General features: G+C 38.5%; 1 protein-coding gene across 3 annotated transcripts in view; it reads right to left on the bottom strand.

Moving 5' to 3' along the window:
• Nucleotides 1-17,125, bottom strand: part of LOC126470246 (WD and tetratricopeptide repeats protein 1-like) — a 198,250-nt gene extending 181,125 nt beyond the window's left edge. For all 3 annotated transcript variants that reach the window (XM_050097958.1, XM_050097956.1, XM_050097957.1), the window contains exons 1-4: nt 16,875-17,125; nt 9,018-9,162; nt 2,199-2,329; nt 2,008-2,119 (exon numbers count right to left, since the gene is read on the bottom strand). In XM_050097958.1, coding sequence (XP_049953915.1) covers nt 2,008-2,119; nt 2,199-2,329; nt 9,018-9,080 — 306 coding nt within the window. In that variant the 5' untranslated portion in view covers nt 9,081-9,162; nt 16,875-17,125. The remainder of the gene's footprint in view (nt 1-2,007; nt 2,120-2,198; nt 2,330-9,017; nt 9,163-16,874) is intronic.
• Between the last annotated feature and the right edge of the window lie 1,781 nt (nt 17,126-18,906).

Here is an 18,906-nt window from a genome sequence, read left to right as displayed (position 1 = left end):
CACAGCAATTTGGAATTCAATTAACGTTTTCAACCTTGCAAAGATGAAATATGAAGAATGTGGTGTGCAATCAAAGTCACCTACTTCTCCTGAAAACCTACATATGTGTTATTTATTAATCAACTTCTTGGACATTCATTTGAATGATGTTAACATTTCATTAGAAATTGTGGAAATATCAGTATTAGAAGACACAGGAAATAACACAGATGACTCCGTGAATTTTAGTTCAATCAATAATTGTTGTGCTAGTTAGAAGTCCAGAACAAACATAGACTACCTTGAAAGCAGAAAAAAGGGGGGCAGTAATAGCTTTCTGTGACAAAGAAAAGGCTGAATTTTGGTTAAACAAAGGAAGGAGGAAGTGCTTAAACTTAAACAGTGTGCAAAGCCCTGAACATGAATTATATAAATCTGATAGATTTACATGAAGTACGAAATACGTGCCAAAAATGAAACACACAAAAGTGTGAAAGAAAAACTATTAGAAAGATTTAGCACTGCTCATAAGAGTCAGTGCACCATTAGTAAAGGAGATCTACGAGATTGGGCACTCTGAATTACAGGTGAGATTACCATTACCAATTTCCAGGCTTCTTCGGTCAGGGTACACAGATTCGAGAAATCATATGAAAAGAAAGTAACAAAATTACAAAGTTTACCTCAAGTAAGAGTAGATGTCATTAATAGGTAATACCACAGAGAAATTCACAGCTGACAGGAAAGCGAAGCTCCTTGTTTTCCTCTAAAACACTGTGTATAAAACCAGTCAGGGTTTGTGCAAGAACTGTGTGCGAGCAACATTTGCATTTCAGTGGAGGGGAAAAAAAGGAAGAAAAAAGAAGGAAAGAAAGAAAAAAACAGTCATTTGTGCTTTCAATGAATGCTACACCACACTCATCAACAATGCCGGTGACAAGTATACGCAGCTCTATGTCTGTCTTCATGTACATCATGCAAATTTAAAAAAAGGACAAAACTGAAGGAAAAAATTACTGTTTACTTGCAAAAATCTTGTATTCTATATAGCAAAATGTGGAAAATGGGAGAGAATAATTTCCAACAGTACATCTGAAACATCTGACGATTTGCGGAAAATAAGTCGTTCCTTTTGTTGTACTCCTGGCCTGGACATAATGACATGTCTGTCTTTAAACAGCGAAAAGTCTGTCAATATAATTCAAAATACAGCTGGAACTAATAGTGTGATTCAGCTTCTTGATAAAAAAATTTTCAACAGTGTAAAGCATTTAATAGAAAAGTGTTGAACAATGTAATTTTTGATAGCACTTTGTCATCTCAGGTTTATCAGTGGGACAGTATTATTAACTTCATTCATTTCTGCATTGGCAATTTCCATCACCATATTTTACGAATTTGATCAAGTATGCTCAGTATGTAGTACAGTTTTGTATAAATAAAACTAGTAATTACTGTACAGTAACTGGATGCATTAATATATTGCCAGGTGTGTCTGGTGTACGGAAAATATCTGTTTTCATCATCCAACAGCCACTTCACTTCACATTTTGTGGCGATTACGTGGAATAAACAAGGAACTGTTTCATTGTTAGTAAAATTTACATTATTCAAAAATTATAAGATTTGTGCTACAGGAATTTTTACAAATATTTCACATCATCTTTATGTTGTATGCAGTTAAGCTTCTAAAGTAAAGAGGTATTTTGTATAGGGAAGTTGAATGGGTAAATACCTCGTGTGTGTGTGTGTGTGTGTGTGTGTGTGTGTGTGTGTGTGTGTGAGAGAGAGAGAGAGAGAGAGAGAGAGAGAGAGAGCATGCTGAAAAGTATTCAATCAAAATCGTCACACACACGCAGGCACAAAAGCTGCATGACTGGTGCTACTGCAGTCAGTTGCCTGTAGATACTTATGGCACAACAAAAGTTTTCACAGCTTCAGTGGATTTATTATTATTCTAGTCGGCTAATCATGCCACTATTTAACTTGTTAGCTAAATCTGAAACACTATCTCAAAATAACATTTACCTTCACAGTAAACACATTTCCATGATGTCCAGAGGGAAATGAATGCAGCTTCTTGTGTTTAAATGGATCCCACAGAATTATCTGGACATCATCTGATGCTGATACCAAAACACTTAAAAAGAAAGAATTTACCAGTGAGCACAATCACTTTTTCATATGTATGTTATAAACAGGTTAAGATTGACAACTACCTTCCAGCTGCATTCCATTCCAAACAATTAACACAACCATTGTGGCCTTGCAGCGTAGCCTCTAACTCTAATCTTCTGACTAGTGTGTCTGTAACATGTAACTTTTGTTGGAAATGACGTGCCACAGTTTCCTGTAGAAGAAATTGAAAAACTGTAATTCACACACAAACATAAACATTGTGAAGGTAAAGGGTAATATTTTGTTCTTTTCCTTGTTGTTCACTCATTCTCATTTTCTCCAAATGCAATAATTTAATTTACACTCAATAAGAATATTACTAAAATAGAACTTTGTTAAAATTAAAAGAACTGAGACTTTAATGTACTGAAATAAATATTAAATTGAGAAAATTTAAAACTAAGCACACAATGGATGGGCAGTACATGCCTTCAGGAGGAGAAAGCCCTAGTACTCTTGAGAATGATGCTTAAAGCAGAAAGCAGTAATCCTAACGTTTGAAACAATATGCTCTTTCTTCATAGGGGGAGGAGGGATTGGTTGGACGAGGCTAGAAAGGGAAGGAAGGGGATCATGGTCACTCAGACCACAGGTTGAGAGGAAGCCACCTGTTTTGAGGAAGGAAGGAAGGAAGGCAAAGATGAAGGAAATGGAGTGATAATAGGAGAGTATCCTCCTAGTTGAGCATTTCTTTGTCTACTAGAACAGCACTCTTCTATTCTTATGCCATCTTCACCACACATATCCTCACAACAGGTGGTTTCTCTTAATCTAGGGTCTGACTGACCTGCCACTCCCTCCCCTTTATGCCTACACCCATACCCAGGGCAAGTCATTTTTCAGGTGAATTCTTTCAAGAAAATGATTTCAAAGTCATTATTACACAGGTTTTTAACAGGATCAGAACTGGAACTTTTTTATGGCTACTTACAAGCTGCCATTAGTCTTCCAAAATATTAAAAATACTCCATACCACCTCCAGGTCTAGGCCGCCTCCTTCAAACTATAATATGTGCATTCTTGACACCTTCCCCTTTCCAAGCTATTACAACCATTCCTCATCCCTCTTTCCTCTTGCCAGGGTATGATGCTGTGCATTAATGGGCAGTGTCCTATTTTCAAGTGGGTCAAGTTTACTTCCACCAATTGGGAGTGACTAGTATGGATGGGCAGTGAAGTGTGTGAAGTTGGTGCCTACTTCTGGAGCACAGAGGAATCTCTTTAGAACATCCCTCATTTACTGTGTGTTCCTACAGCTCATTTTTGGTCTCCGACACAGAGGTTCGATAGCGCTCAGAAATCACATTTGCGTTGGTAGATAACACACCATTGATGCCAGGGACACCTATTGGGGTCTGATACCCACAAACACATCTGATCTTTGTCCAGACCTTGTGAAGGTGACGTATGGCACACAATGGTCAAGACGTATCTCCCTCCCTTGCTTCCGTCTTTTGATAAGCTGGCAAACACGGGCACGGAGCCGCTTAAAGGCTATAAGGTGCTCCGGAGAAGGGTGCTGCTTATGCTGCTGTAGAGCTAGCCAACACTCTTTAATTGCCTCAGCGATTTCCGGCAACCACCAAGGGACCGCCTTTCACCATGGGCACCCTAAAGAGCAAGGGATCACGCTTTCCGCCACAGTAACGATTGTTGTAGTCACCTGCTAAATGATCACATTGATGTTGCCATGTGGGGGAGAGTCAATAGTGACTGCAGAGGTGAAAGTTTCCCAGTCTGCCTTGTTTCAAGCCCATCTGGACAGGCGTCCATGGGCCTGATGCTGGAGCAGTGACAGGAAGATGGGGAAGTGGTCACTACCACACAGGTCGTCATGTGCTCTTCAGTGGACAGATGGGAGGAGTCCTGGGCTGCAAATTGATAAATCAATGACCGAGTAACTACCTTGAGCCACACTGAAATGTGTGACGGTCCCAGTATTTAAGAGGCAGAGGTCGAACTGAGGCAGTAAAGTTTTGACATCTCTGCCTCGGCCAGTAAGCTGGGTGTCACCCCACAAGGGGTTATGGGCGTTAAAATCTCACAAAAGTACTATAGGTTTAGTGAGTTGATCAATCAGTGCAGCTAATACATTCAGAGGTACTGCACCATCTGGAGGAAGATATGCATTGCAGACAGTTACTTCCTATGTCATCCTTATTCTGACAGCCATAGCTTCAAGAGGGGTTTGAAGGGGCACAGTTTCACTACAGACTGAGTTTAGGACATAAATGCAAACTCCACCTGACACTCGATTATAGCTGCTACGGCTCCTGTAATATCCCTTATAGCCATAGAGGGCAGGGGTCTGCATTGCCGGGAACCAGGTTTCCTGGAGGGCAATGCAGAAAGCAGGTGTAAAGCTTCACAGTTGCCATAACTCAGCCAGGCAGCAGAAAAAACAGCCGCAATTCCACAGGAGGATGACGTCATCATGAAACTAGGAAGGCATGGAACATTCAATGAGGCAGTTTACACCTCAGGGTCACCTGCTGCCACCGACTTATTGCTTGAGCAGTCTATATCCATTGTGTCTGAGGGTCCGACGAGATCTAGGTCATCAGAGGACACTTGAATCTCCACCTTATCCCCAGATGCAGAGCTTGTAGGTAGCAGTGGTGTGGGTGCCACCACAGTTTCCTTGGTCTTAGGGGCCTTCTTTTTGGACTTTTCTCGCTGCTCCTGGGGTTTCTCTGGCTGGATGCCCCCACCATCAAGGGGGCAGGTGTAGCCTTCTGGCTCTGAGAGCCGACTGGAATTCATGGAACTGATGGGGTTACAACAATTCTCATCGCAGCGGCATATGAGGAGGTTATAGACACAGGATGTAGGTGCTCATATTCTCTCTTAGCCTCAGTAGGTCAATCGGTCCAGGGTCTTATATTTCTCAATTTACCTGTCTTTCTGTAAAATCCTGCAGTCTGGCAAGCAAGGTGAATGATGCTCTCCACAGTTGACACAGATGGGAGGCAGGACACACAGATTATTGGGATGTGATGGACGTCCACAATCTCAACATGTGACGCTGGAAGTACAGCGTGAGGACATATGGCTGAACTTCCAGCACTTAAAGCACCACATCGGGGGAGGGATATATGGCTTGACATCACAGTGGTAGACCATCACCTTGACCTTCTCGAGTAAGGTGTCACCCTCAAAGACCAAGATGAAGGCACTGGTGGAAACCTGATTATCCCTCGGACCCCAAAGGACACGCGGCATGAAATGAACACCTCGCCACTCTAAATTGGTGCCCAGCTCGTTGTCAGACTGCAAAAGAAGGTCCCTGTGGAAGATAATACCCGGACCATATTTAAGCTCTTATGTGGTGTGATGGTAACAGAAACGACCCCCAACTTGTTATAAGTGATTAAAGTGCGTGACTGGGCAGAGGATGCTGTTTTTATCAAGACTGACCCAGATCACATTTTGGACAAGCCCTCCACCTCCCCAAACTTGTCCTATAAATGCTCTACAAAAAACTGTGGCTTCATCAAAACAAAGGAGTCCCCATCAGTTGCCCTACATACAAGGTACCATGGGTGAATAAGGTTCACTGCCCTGCTTAGCCTGGCATTTCTCCTATGGTGCGGCCACGGAGCGTAATGATTTAGGATCATATTTCCTTGCATTGAACTGAGACTTGAATGCTTATAGACTGTTGGTGATTGATCACCAGAAAGTGATGATGTGGTATGCTTCATCGTACATCATCCACCCTGATGCCATCACCCCGACCAGGGGTCCTCCCCACGGGCGCCACCCAGCCGCAGAAAAGGCCACCTGGCAGGATGGCCATTGCTGAGAGTCCCGATGCCCCAGGGGGGGAGGGGGGGGGCTGAGAAACCAATGAAAAAAAAAAAAAAAAAGTCCTAAGGACTTCACTAACAGGATGAAGGTAAACATTGCAGATGGCAATATCCTTATCCAAACAGCCACAGCCTTCAAGGTGTATTAAGAGGCCCATGTTCACTACATACAGTGTTCAGAACATACGTGAAAACTCCTCCCAACACCCTGTCATAGGTAGCTCGATTCTTATGATATTCACAGTATTCACGAAGGGCCAACATCCACAGTGCTGGAAACTAATGCAGAAGGCAGGGGAAGTGCTTAAAAGATGTCGTATCTCAGCAAGATAAAAAAAAAAAAACACTATAATGCCACTGGAGAATAATGTTGCTGGCATACATGAAGAGGCAGGTTATGCCCTTGGGTCACCTGCTGCCACAGTTGAGGGGTTATGCCATCAAAATACATAGGTTCTGGGCTCCATTGTGGGGCATGGATTGGGGCCTCACGGGTTGAGTTGTAGTGGTTAAACAATAAACCAAATATTTATTAGTATATAACTTAGTTTTTGGTGTTCTTTGTTCATGTTTAGCCTCTGACACTTTCAGTCCATGATTTAATTTGTGTAGAATGATGTACCCGTACATCATGGGCCAAAGGGCAGTGAGACAGTTAACAAACAAAGAAAAGCAGAAAATTATTCATAAAGTGGACAAAAATTTACATATGAAGCATGTTAATATTGCTCAAAAACTGAACATTCCTGCATCAACACTAAATACAATTTGTGATCAAATGGAAACTAATTGAAAACAGTATTTTTGGGAGGAGGAAATGGCAAATAAAAATGAGTGCACAGCGGGCAGTTTCCAGAACTGAAAATAAAGAAAAAAAGAACATGCCATTGGAGTGGATAAAACAAGCTTGAGCTACAAAAATTTCAGCTGATGGTACTGTGGTTCAAGCTAACGCAAGTTTTTTGGCACAAAAGGAGGGACTCGCAGATTCAAAGCACTCAATGTTTGGATTGGAGAATTCAAGAACCAACATAATTTGTTGTATAAAAGTGTTTGAGGCAAGGCTGAAAGTGTAAACATTGACTGTATTCAGCCATGGAAAAATACTCCCCCACAAATCATAAAACAGTACAGTTCAAATGTTGTTTTTAATGCAGGTGAAATGGGTTTATTTTATTCTCCTTCTGCCTGATGAAACTCTGTGTGTTCAGAGGGGAGAAATGATATGGCAGGAGTTTAGTAAAGAGAGACTTACTGTCTTCTTACTTTGAAATGACAGTGGAACAGAAAAGTTGGTGCCACTAATAATTGTAAAGGCATGGAGACCTCAATGCTTTAAAAATGTGCCAGCATTTCCATGTATATACACATCTAATGCGAAAGAATGGGTGACAACACATATATTTGAACAATTCTTGTGTTCCTTGGATGCAAGGTTGGGTGTTAGAAATAGTAAAATCAATATGTTTATTGACCAGTGTGTGACACATTCCCATGAGACACGAAATGTCTTATCTATGTAATATGAATGGAATGCTTTTCCTCCCAACTGCACCAAGTCACCTTCAGCCACTCAACCAAGGCAATGTTATAAAATGCCTGAAACAGGAAGATTCTTGTACAGAAGAAGCTTGCCTGCCTTCACACTATCAGAAAGTCAACCATCTTTGGTTTTCATTCTGTAGTAAGTGCCTGGGATTCCGTGCAAGAAAGCACAAGATCAAACCGCTTCAAGAAGGCTGGCTTTTATCGGATACTTCCGAAAGACGTCATGCCAGAAAAAAAAGGAATTGCAGCTGAACAATGTCAGCAAATAATGGGCAAGAAGAAAACACCGATTACCTTAGTCTCAACGCATATGCTGAATGTGATAAAGACGGTGCCACCTGCAAGTCCCTAACAAATGATGAAGTCTTGAAGGAACAAATGGAATAGAAACAAGAAGAAAGTATAGACAAAGATGAACCAGAACCTTTGTCAGTTACTAAAATATCAAAAGCTATTGAAGCAATGGGCACAGTTAACCATTTAGTGCTAATTTTTGAAGTTGACAAGGAGTGAGGAGCAAATCAACTAAGAAGGATAACACAGTATTAAAATTGGGCCAAAAGAAACAGTCGACCATTGATGTTTTTTCTAACCTCTAGAAGACAGGACTACACACTGTGCCTTATTGTCTTATAGTGCAGTTATGCTAAGATGTACGGCAAACTGATAGTTTGTTGAAATAACAACCCCTATTCAATTACTAGCTGTGATATTCCAAATATGTTCTTCAAATGGTGAGTTTTGAATTATAATTTACTGAGATAGCATGCCAGGAAATGTGGCATTTAGAGAGTGCATACTAGGTCCACTCCAAATCCCCAAATATTGTACCCTCACTTCCACATTTTCACTCACAAAAAAACTTAAATCATTGGCAAATTAGCTATTTTCAGGCAGTACTTTTTCCTGTATTTGGCATTCAAAATAATCTGTGGTCTCTAAAAAACCCCGTTAATGAGATTCCATAGTATAATGAATGGCATTACCCCCCCCCCCTCCCACACACACACACACACACACACACACACACACACACACTACTTTCTTTAAATTAGTAAAATTTCAATATTTTTAATGTGAGCGTTTTCAAACTCTACTTGAATTCCTTCAAAAAACAGTAACCACCTTGTACATAGAAACATTTGCATAGCAATTTACGTAGGTGTTTCTCTTCTTTTGTTATGTGTACCACTACAGAGTTGGCATTACGTTAAATACATCTTTGAAAAAATTAGAACTCTCTCTTACTAGCTACTTAATAGTAGTCTTTAAGTCTCTCAATGATGTAACGCCATAACACATTAACTCTGGTTGGCATAGTCATTATGAATAAAATTTACAAGCTCATCTAAATAGTTTTCGTGAAGTGTTCTTAATAACAGAGTATTTCATTTAAAACTGTATGGATCAACTGTCACAGTTTAAGCCCATATCTTGGTAAGTAGTAAACTAAAAATATTTTTAAAATAACAAAATGAATCTTAAATTTTAAAAATGGCTTACTCTGATTTCCCTCTGGCGAACAAACTGGGCAATGTTACGCCCACTGACCGAATTCCTCTTCATTGCTTTATTCTCAAACTGCGTCACGTGACAACCACTACCGTTGAGTTATAATGTTCCTTTACAGATGTCCATGGTGTAGCTCCTACAAGTAAGGAAATATTTCTAAATTTGTATGCAGTATTAATTAAAACAAGACAACTATATACACTACTGGCAAGACATGTAAGTTCAGATGACAGCATGAAACAGTCTTCTCTGTAAGTCACACATGCAATATTAAACCAGTTACTTATGAGCAGAAATGATAACATATTTAAAAGTACACTCATATAATCCGTGATTGAGACCTCTAACACTTTCCAGAACAATCTTCAACACATATCAGGCAGCTCTCTTGTAATGCTGATGATATCTGCTAAGCTCGAAATGACAAATCTCACTGTGAAGCAGATGGTCGGAGTGAAAGAAAGGAAGCTAAGGGGTTAGTGTCCCACTGATGATGTCATTATTGTACAAATATGAACAGAAAAAAGATGGGGAAGTTAATCAATCAGCTGTAGCCTTCTCTAAGTAACCATGCCAGTACTTGGCTCAATTGATTGAAGGATATCACAGAAAACTTAAACCTAGGTTTTGCCAAATATTACTTATCCCCACAGAGCAGTTGCCCACTGTGCAGTGATTATTAATAAAACGGTAATCCAGTCACACTACAGACCTTCCACCAATTCACTTCATGCTTCACACTCTTGTTACCATCTGCAATTTCGCAAATCGAGCAACATTTTTTACAGAAAAATCATAAACAGTAATTACATGCAAAATTACACAGTAAATTTACATCAATTTTTATAATCTTGTTGCCACTTATATCACTCCCCTATACAAACCAGCAGTGTTGTAATTAGTTTGTCATATTGGTCTATAGCAAGTAATTACACATTGAAGCAGTGAAACATTCATACCAATACCACCTGTTTCCGTCTGCTGAAAGTTGAAGATCATGTGGGATATATCGAACATACCAATATCACTCACCAGTTCTGAGGCACAATGTTCTAAAAGTGCATAAAATTTTAATATGTGTAAAATACACTCCACAACAGTAGTTACTGTATTTTCATGGTATCACATTCAGTAGCTTCACCAAGCCACAGTCAACTTTCAGTCTAACCTAGACTACATATCAATGTGTCACTGCAACTATGATCTCTCATTCACATTCATTGGTTTCACGAACCCACAATGAAACTGTCAACTTTAAAACTAACCTAGATCCCAGGCTATACTACAGTCAACTCTCTCACCACATTCTGCATTACTAAAAAATAACACAGCAGGAAAATAAATATTGCAGTGATCCACCCTGTCTCAGTTCGTGTAAATACGATGGCATGCATCAAAATATCATTGCATTATAGGCCAAGGACAACATCTAGGTTTGATAGGTTCAGCCACTCAAGAGGAATACTCGATACTAGTCATCGGCTTTGTCCAGTGACATTATGTTCACGGCTACTATGTATTTTCATAGTTTGAGTGTTAGTTGAATATGTCAACAAATGTGGAAGCAAAAAATGTGATTGTGGTGACATGATCCGCAGCTTAGCCCATAGTCCAGGTTAGTTAAAGAGGTGACAGTCTAAGAGTGAGTTGGTGAAGCCAACAAATGTGAAAGCTATTAAACCTGGTTGTGGTGACAGACTGATTTGTAGCTTAGCCTCAGGTTTATGTTAGGTTGGAACATGACAGTTTGGTCTTGATTTGGCGAAGCCAACAAATGTGTTACCAAGTAAACCTTGTTGTGCTGACAGACATATGTAGCTTAGTCAATTTGAAAAAATTGCCACTTACATCACATTATGGTCACCACATTGTTTAAGACGTTTTTTGCATGTTTCCTGAGCCCTGCACAAGGCCGCACGTACGGAGACAGAGCTCTCGTGAAAGATAAGTAATTTAGGTTGTAATTAATTGTAGTTGAACACTTAACTAATTAAATACATTCTTTGGTGTACTCTTCAAGCTTACCATTAAAAGTTTTTCTCTTATTTGCGTAGTGTTCTAGTAATTGGGAAAAGTTCATTTGTTTACTTACTGCTGCTTAGGCCTAATTTTTCGAGTGTGCGTATTTAGCGTTATACCGCAATTGGAAGTGCATTTGCTGTAGTTCAACTGATTAAATACGTTCATTAAGGTGCTTTTCAAGCTCACCATTAAAAGTTTTTATTTTATTTGTGTATTGTTCCAGTAATCACGAAAAGTTCCTTTTGTTCATATTTCGCGGCTTTGCCTTACGTTCCGAGTGCGCATACTTGCGTTATACCACAATCTTAAGTGCATTTGGTATAGATTAACTAATTAAATACATTCATTAGTGTGCTCTTCAAGCTTGCCATTAAAGGTTTTCCTTTTATTTGTGTATTCTTCTACTTGTCGCAAAAAGTTCGTTTTGGTTACATTTGGCTGTTTAGGCCTAATTTTTGATCAAGCATATTTAGTGTTATACCACAAATTAAAGTGCATTTGGTAATAGTTTACTTACATATTAGTTTCCAAAACACATTTAGCATCCTTTTGCATCTGTATTTAATATATTATCGTTATCTCTTAGTAAATCTCTTAATTAATTTCCAAACAACCATGTATACTAAGTGTGTGAGCTGCAGTAGGAAAGTTAGTTCAGAGGTTTTGTGCAGCTGTTGTGACAGGTGGTTTCATTGGGGAAATTGTAGCGGCATGGGAATTGGGGAAGCAAACGAGACTCTTCCATTATTTTGCAGGGTTTGCTCAAGAGATAGGATTATTGCTGAACACGAGGATTATAGCTAAACAGGAGGAGAAAATTAGAGCCCTTCAGGCTGATTTGGACAGGGCGAGGGAGGAACTGAAGAGGTTAAGGAGGGAGGAGGGCAAACAGCGGTGGGAAGTGGTAGCTAGGAACAGGGGCCACTGAAACAGGACAGTGTCTGACAGTTTCCCAATTGGCACAACCAATAGATTTGCCTTGCTACCACAGTTAAGTAAGGAAGAGGCTCCAGTAAAAGTAGATGTAGTTAAGATGCAACAGAATCTCACTAGGAAACAAACTATTTCAAAAAAGTAGAAAGTAAGAGGAAAGTTCTGTTGCTAAGTAGCAGCCATGGAAGAGGTGTGGGCCAGATTTTGCAGGAAAAATTAGGTGATAGGTACCAGGTCACAAACTTTTTCAAGCCAAGTGCAAGTCTTAGCCAGGTGGTAGAGGATATAGGTTCCTTGTGCAAGGGATTCACAAAGCAGGATCATGTGATGATAGTGGGTGGAGTGGGAAACAGTATTGATATGGATCAGGGCTACAGTATTGAGTATGACCTGGTGAAAATAGCCTCAGCAATGACCCATACCAATGTTGGGCTGGTGCCTGCTTTCGTGCGGCATGATCAGCCCCAGTTGAACCGCTCAGTCAGGATAGAAAATACGGAGTTGGATCAGTTGCGTAGGGCAGCCACTCTGTCAGACATTGGATTGGTTAGTGACGAGGCTATTGATAGCGGGGATTTCACAAGGCATGGCCTACATCTCAATAGGAAAGGGAAGGGTAAACTGGCAGGGTTGTTAGCGAAATCCATAAGGGGGGACACTAGTACTCATGGATGTACATCTTTTTTAGACTAATATCAGTGTCCAATGTGAAATTCAGGTAGGCAGGTGCTAAAGAGGTCCGAAACACAGAAAATTCTCACAACAGGAAAGTAAATAATAATGTTACCATATTTAACCAAAATATTGGTGGACTAAAGAAAAAAGTAAATTTTCACAAAAGTAAAGTAAAAAATAATGTTACCATTTTTCACCAAAATATTCCGGGGTTGAAGAATAAAGTAGATGAGTTCCTGGTTTGTTTAGATGACATTGAATCTGATAATGTAATCGATATACTATGCCTGTCTGAGCATCACATTGTGTCTGATATGGAAAAGGTAAATATCGGTGGTTATAAACTAGGTGCACATATGAGCAGAGAGAATAAGGTGGGAGGAGGAGTTGCCATATATGTCAAAAGTTATCACTGGGTAGAAAGCTTAGATACAAAAAAGTTTTGTCTAGAGCAACATATAGAAGCATGTGCCTGTCAACTTAAACTGAAGGAGGGCTCTTTTATAATTGTAACAGTATATAGATCCCTTTCAGGAAACTTTCATTTATTCCTGGAAAACTTGGATGCCTTGGTGTGCTATCTGTCAGATAGGGGAAAGCATATTATTATTTGTGGGGACTTCAATGTTGATTCACTGAAAGAGTGTAATAGGAAGAATGACCTGGAAGTCTTGCTCAGTTCTTTCAATTTGACATCTGTCATTAATTTTCCTACTCGGGTACTAAAGGACAGCAGCACATTGATAGATAACACTTTTATAGACCAAGATAAGTTTAAAAAAATAAATTCTTGTCCTGTTGAGAATGGCCTTTCTGATCATGCTGCTCAGCTGTTTACAGTATATGACATAGCTCCATTCAGTAATTCAAAACTACCCTCCAAAGTTGTGCGTTCAATTAATGACTCAACAATTAGAAATTTCAGAGAAAATCTTCAACAGTAAGATTGGGATGAGGTGTACAAGGAACCCGATGCTAATTTAAAATATAACATATTTCATGATACACTTGTAAGAGAATTTTATAACTGTTTCCCCAAGAAAGTAGTTAAATCGAATTATAAGAAACCATGCAAAAAACCTTGGTTTACTAAAGGAATAAAAATATCTTGTAACCACAAAAGGGAACTATATCTAACAACAAGAAAGAGTAATGACCCAGAAACAGCCAAATATTATAAAAACTACTGTGGTACATTAAGAAAGGTTACTAAAAAGTCCAAAAGCATGTGCATCATGTCTGAGATTAATATCTCTGATAACAAAACCAAAACAATTTGGAATATTATTACAAGGGAGACAGGGGAACCAAGAGTACAGGATGATGGCATCACTATCAAAGCGAATGAAAATTTGATAAACAACAAGCCGGAAGTTTTGAATAACCATTTTTTAAATGTTGTAGAGAAAATAGGATCTAATCGTTCATTAGAAGAAGCAAGGCAGTTAATGGAAGAGGCCTTACCCACACCATTTGATACAATTGAAATTCCACCCACCTCTCCTTCTGAAATTAGGAAAATAATAAACTCTCTCAAGAATAAAAGCTCACATGGAATTGATGGCTTTTTCAGCAGGATAATAAAAGCTTGTTCCCAAGAAATAAGTGGGATTCTTAGCCACATATGTAATAGAGCTATGAAGCAGGGTATTTTCCCAGATAGACTGAAGTATGCCATTGTTAAACCGTTGCATAAAAAAGGGGATATGTCTGATCTCAAAAACTACCGCCCAATCTCTCTTCTGACTGCCTTATCCAAAATTCTTGAAAAAGTAATGTATTGTAGAGTAGCTTCACATCTTTGTAAAAATAAAGTTTTGACAAAATGTCAGTTTGGTTTCCAGAAGGGTTTTTCAACAGAAAATGCTATATATGATTTTACTAATGAAATATTAAATGCTCTGAGTAACCGGAAGTCACCCGTTGGGATTTTTTGTGATCTATCAAAGGCTTTTGATTGTGTAAATCATGGAATACTTCTAGATAAGTTCAAGTACTGTGGTATGAGTGGGACAGTGCTCAAATGGTTTAAATTATACCTAACTGGAAGAGTACAGAAAGTTGAAATAAACAGTTCATGTAATATGCAAAAAACTGGTGATTTCTCAAACTGGGGAACAATCAAGAATGGGGTGCCGCAAGGTTCGGTCTTGGGTTCTCTGCTGTTCTTAATATATATTAATGACTTGCCATTCTATATTCATGAAGATGCAAAGCTGGTACTTTTTGCCGATGATACAAGTATAGCTATCACACCCAACAGACAAGAATTAACTGGCAAAACTGTAAATGATGTTTTACAGAAAATCATGAAATGGTTCTCTGCAAATGGGCTCTCATTAAACTTTGACAAAACACAGTATATACAGTTCCACACAGTAAATGGAATGACACCAGTAATAAATATAGACTTTGATCAGAAATCGGTAGCTAAGGTAGAATATTCAAAATTTCTAGGTGTATGCATTGATGAGGGGTTGAACTGGAAAAAACACTGAGGATCTGCTGAAACGTTTGAGTTCAGCTACTCATGCTATTAGGGTCATTGCAAATTTTGGCGATATGCATCTGAGTAAATTAGCTTACCATGCCTATTTTCATTCTCTGCTTTCGTATGGCATCATATTCTGGGGTAACTCATCATTGAGTAAAAGAGTGTTCATTGCACAAAAGCGTGTAGTCAGAATAATTGCTGGAGCTCATCCAAGATCATCCTGCAGAAACTTATTTAAAGAGCTAGAATTCTTCACTGTAGCCTCACAATATATATATTCACTTATGAAATTCAAAAGTAATAGCAGTGTGCATGGCTACAACACTAGGAGAAAGGATGATCTTCACTACTCAAGGTTAAATCTAACTTTGGCTCAGAAGGGGGTAAATTATGCTGCCACTAAAGTCTTTGGTCACTTACCTAATAGCGTCAAAAGTCTGACAGATAGCCATACAGCATTTAAAAGGAAATTAAAAGAATTTCTTAATGGCAACTCCCTCTACTCATTAGATGAATTTTTGGATATGGTAAGTGGGTAATTTCCCACCCCACCCCCCCAAAAAAAAAAAAATAAATAAAAATAAAAAAATAAAAATCATATCGAGTGTCACTTAATATTTTGTTTAATGTAATATCTTGTATAGACACCTTTTATTAACCTGACACATTCCACATCATTACGAAGTGTCGTATTCATGTACTATGGAACAAGTACTAATCTAATCTAACCTATGTCACTAGTAAAGCCAATGGCTAGTGTCAAATATTCCTCTGGTACACCATCATTCTGACTGAGAAATTCTTATCAAACAGAATTGTTTGTCATTCACAATGGACAGACAAGAGCAACTTATCACACTGATATAACTGAGAGCTGCAGATGATCAGTATTTGCTACATATACTATCCAATGACACGTTAAACAAACAAAGGTAATGTCACATGCACAAATGGGCAAAAACCTGATATTATGCAAAAATACAATATCAGAAGAGTACTGAGGAAGTGGGATTCGTTCATGGAGGTTGCCTAATAAATACAGGTCTAAAGTAATTCTCCTGTACTGATCATAAATGTAAGACACTTACCGGATAGAACAAACAAATGAGTCAGAGACTGCAAGACGTGACCGTAAATGATGTGTGGAAACACACACACACACACACACACACACACACACACACACACACACACACACACACGTTGCTTTAGACACAATATACATTTCCAAATAATGTACAGCATTATGCCTCGGTTAAAGTTGGTTCGAAATACTGTCAGGAGAACATTGGCCTATGCAATTTCAAATAATACCCTACACCATAAACACACATGAAGGGCAGATTTTTTTAAATTTCAGTCTGCTCTTCTCTATCCTGTTTCTGGTGCTACGACACACTGTAATCAAATTTGCTATAGTCAGAAAGTAGGACTTAGCTGCACTGTCCGTGTACTTAACAAGACGAATCCGACTGACAATTACGAAAAGAATATTGGTTAACGTAACATCAAGTTTCGACTCACTACATCAGGGTCGTTTACCACAACACTCACGAGCGAAGGTGCTTTTTCTGACTTCTGCAGCCCCAGGTTGTAGTTACATTAAATGCTTCTAACGCCCACAAGTAAACAAAGGGTCATATTATTTCCGACGTTTAAATGGTAGAGCACATTCACTATAGGACTGTTAAAAAATGTGTACGCTAATATCTAGACGCACTTACCTGCACTTTTGATACTTATCCACTTAAGAGATAGTAATGCCTTTCAGTCAGCAGTACTACAATGACGCTTGTATGTTTACATTCACTGCCTAAGAACGCGGAAAAACATTACCACTACCATATTGGATAGCCAGACAATATTCAACAAAAGTTACTTTTTCAGCACAGCAGCGCTTAACAATATTACCACTTATGTGGCAGTTACTAAACATTGCACTGACATTGACAAACACAGTCTTCGGCATTATGGCAAAGACTCTCCAGTTGCTGCCAGAAGTTTCCTGCACGACGATTCAATTCGATCTTTCTGATCGAATCAGCAACACTTATCCCTGTTTACAACAATTCACAATAATGCACTCGAGAAAGAGTGTAATGTATTGTAAGGATTTTCTCATCATGGTACTTTGTAAATAACATGCACATGTGACACAATATTAACGCAGGAGCTTTATTCCATCATTTAGCGTCTAAATCCTTCCAGATACCGTGATTACATTAATTCCGCTAGTTATTACGTAAATTAAAATATTATGGCGTCACTGGTGGTGCTGCAAAGTGGTTTCGCTCATATCTTACTAATAGAAAACAAAGGGTGTCATTACGTAACACTTCAGCAGTAGGCAATCAGTCATCATCTGACTGGGAAGAAATTACGTGTGGTGTTCCCCAAGATTCCATACTAGGTCCAGTGCTTTTTCTTGTGTATATTAATGACCTGTCATCTGTTACATTACCAGATGCCAAGTTTGTCTTATTTGCAGATGATACAAAACATTGCAATAAATAGTAAATCAAGTATAAATTTAGAAAGGGCAGCTAATCAAATTTTTACTGACATTGATAAGTGGTTCATAGCCAATTCACTGTCATTAAACTTTGAAAAGACCCACTATATGCAGTTCAGAACTTCCAAGATCTTTCCTTCTGGTGTGTGTATAAAATATGATGACATGGAAATAGGAGAAGTTGAGAGTGTAAAATTCTTGGGATTACAACTTGATAATAAATTCAGTTGGGAGCAACATACTAACAAATTGCTAAAGCGCCTAAACAAGTCTGAGTTTGCAATATGAATGATGTCAGACATAGGAGATATAAATATTAAAAAAACTGGCACATTTTGCTTATTTTCACTCCATTATGTCATATGGTATCATATTTTGGGATAACTCCACAAATAGAGAAAAAAAGTTTAGAGTGCAGAAGCGTATAATAAGAGTAATGAGTGGTGTAAATTCAAGAACACCATCTTGAAACCTATTCAAAGAATTGGGCATATTAACCACAGCTTCTCAGTATATTTATTACTTAATGAAGTTTGTTGTAAATAATACATCTCTTTTTCCACCTAACAGCTTAGTACACAGTACCAATACTAGGAATACGAACAATATACATAAAGATTTAAAATCACTTACTCTTGCCCAGAAAGGAGTCAAGTATTCAGCAACGCATATTTTCAATAAGTTACCAGCAACCATGAAGAGCCTAGTTTCAGACAAGGTACAATTTAAATATAATTTAAAAGAATTTTTGGTGGCCAACTTCTTCTATTCCATCCATGAGTTTCTCAACAAGTGCGGTAGACCATTTTAATGAAAATTTATTACACTTTAATTTTTGGCAATACTTGGTTGTAATAGCCAAGAAACTAGCAAATGTCTGAATGATGGATTTAATGAAAGCAGATGTAAATATTAAACCTGTAAATATTAGAAGTTTAAATTTAATTCATGTACATAATTTTACTGTTTATTGACTGAGGATCATTAAAATTAATGAAACTCAAGTTTCTCTAATTACATTTTTGTAATGTGTTTATCTGACATGTTCCACACCCAGGAGGATTCCCTCTTTTATGGGTCTATGGAATGATTAATCAATCTAATCTAATCAGCAAAACGGATAGAGGTGATGAAGCAGTTAGATGATCAAGACTCTTTCTCAGCTTCTTGGAGATAAAACTGTGGTTATTGGCCCAAATTACGTCCAGGATATAAAAGAAATAACAATGGAACAATGCATGGGA

Source organism: Schistocerca serialis, chromosome 3, assembly GCF_023864345.2.
Source record: "Schistocerca serialis cubense isolate TAMUIC-IGC-003099 chromosome 3, iqSchSeri2.2, whole genome shotgun sequence".
NCBI classification, from domain to species: Eukaryota; Metazoa; Arthropoda; class Insecta; order Orthoptera; family Acrididae; genus Schistocerca; species Schistocerca serialis.
Note: the sequence above shows the minus strand (reverse complement) of the source record. Positions and strands in the feature narration are given on the sequence as shown.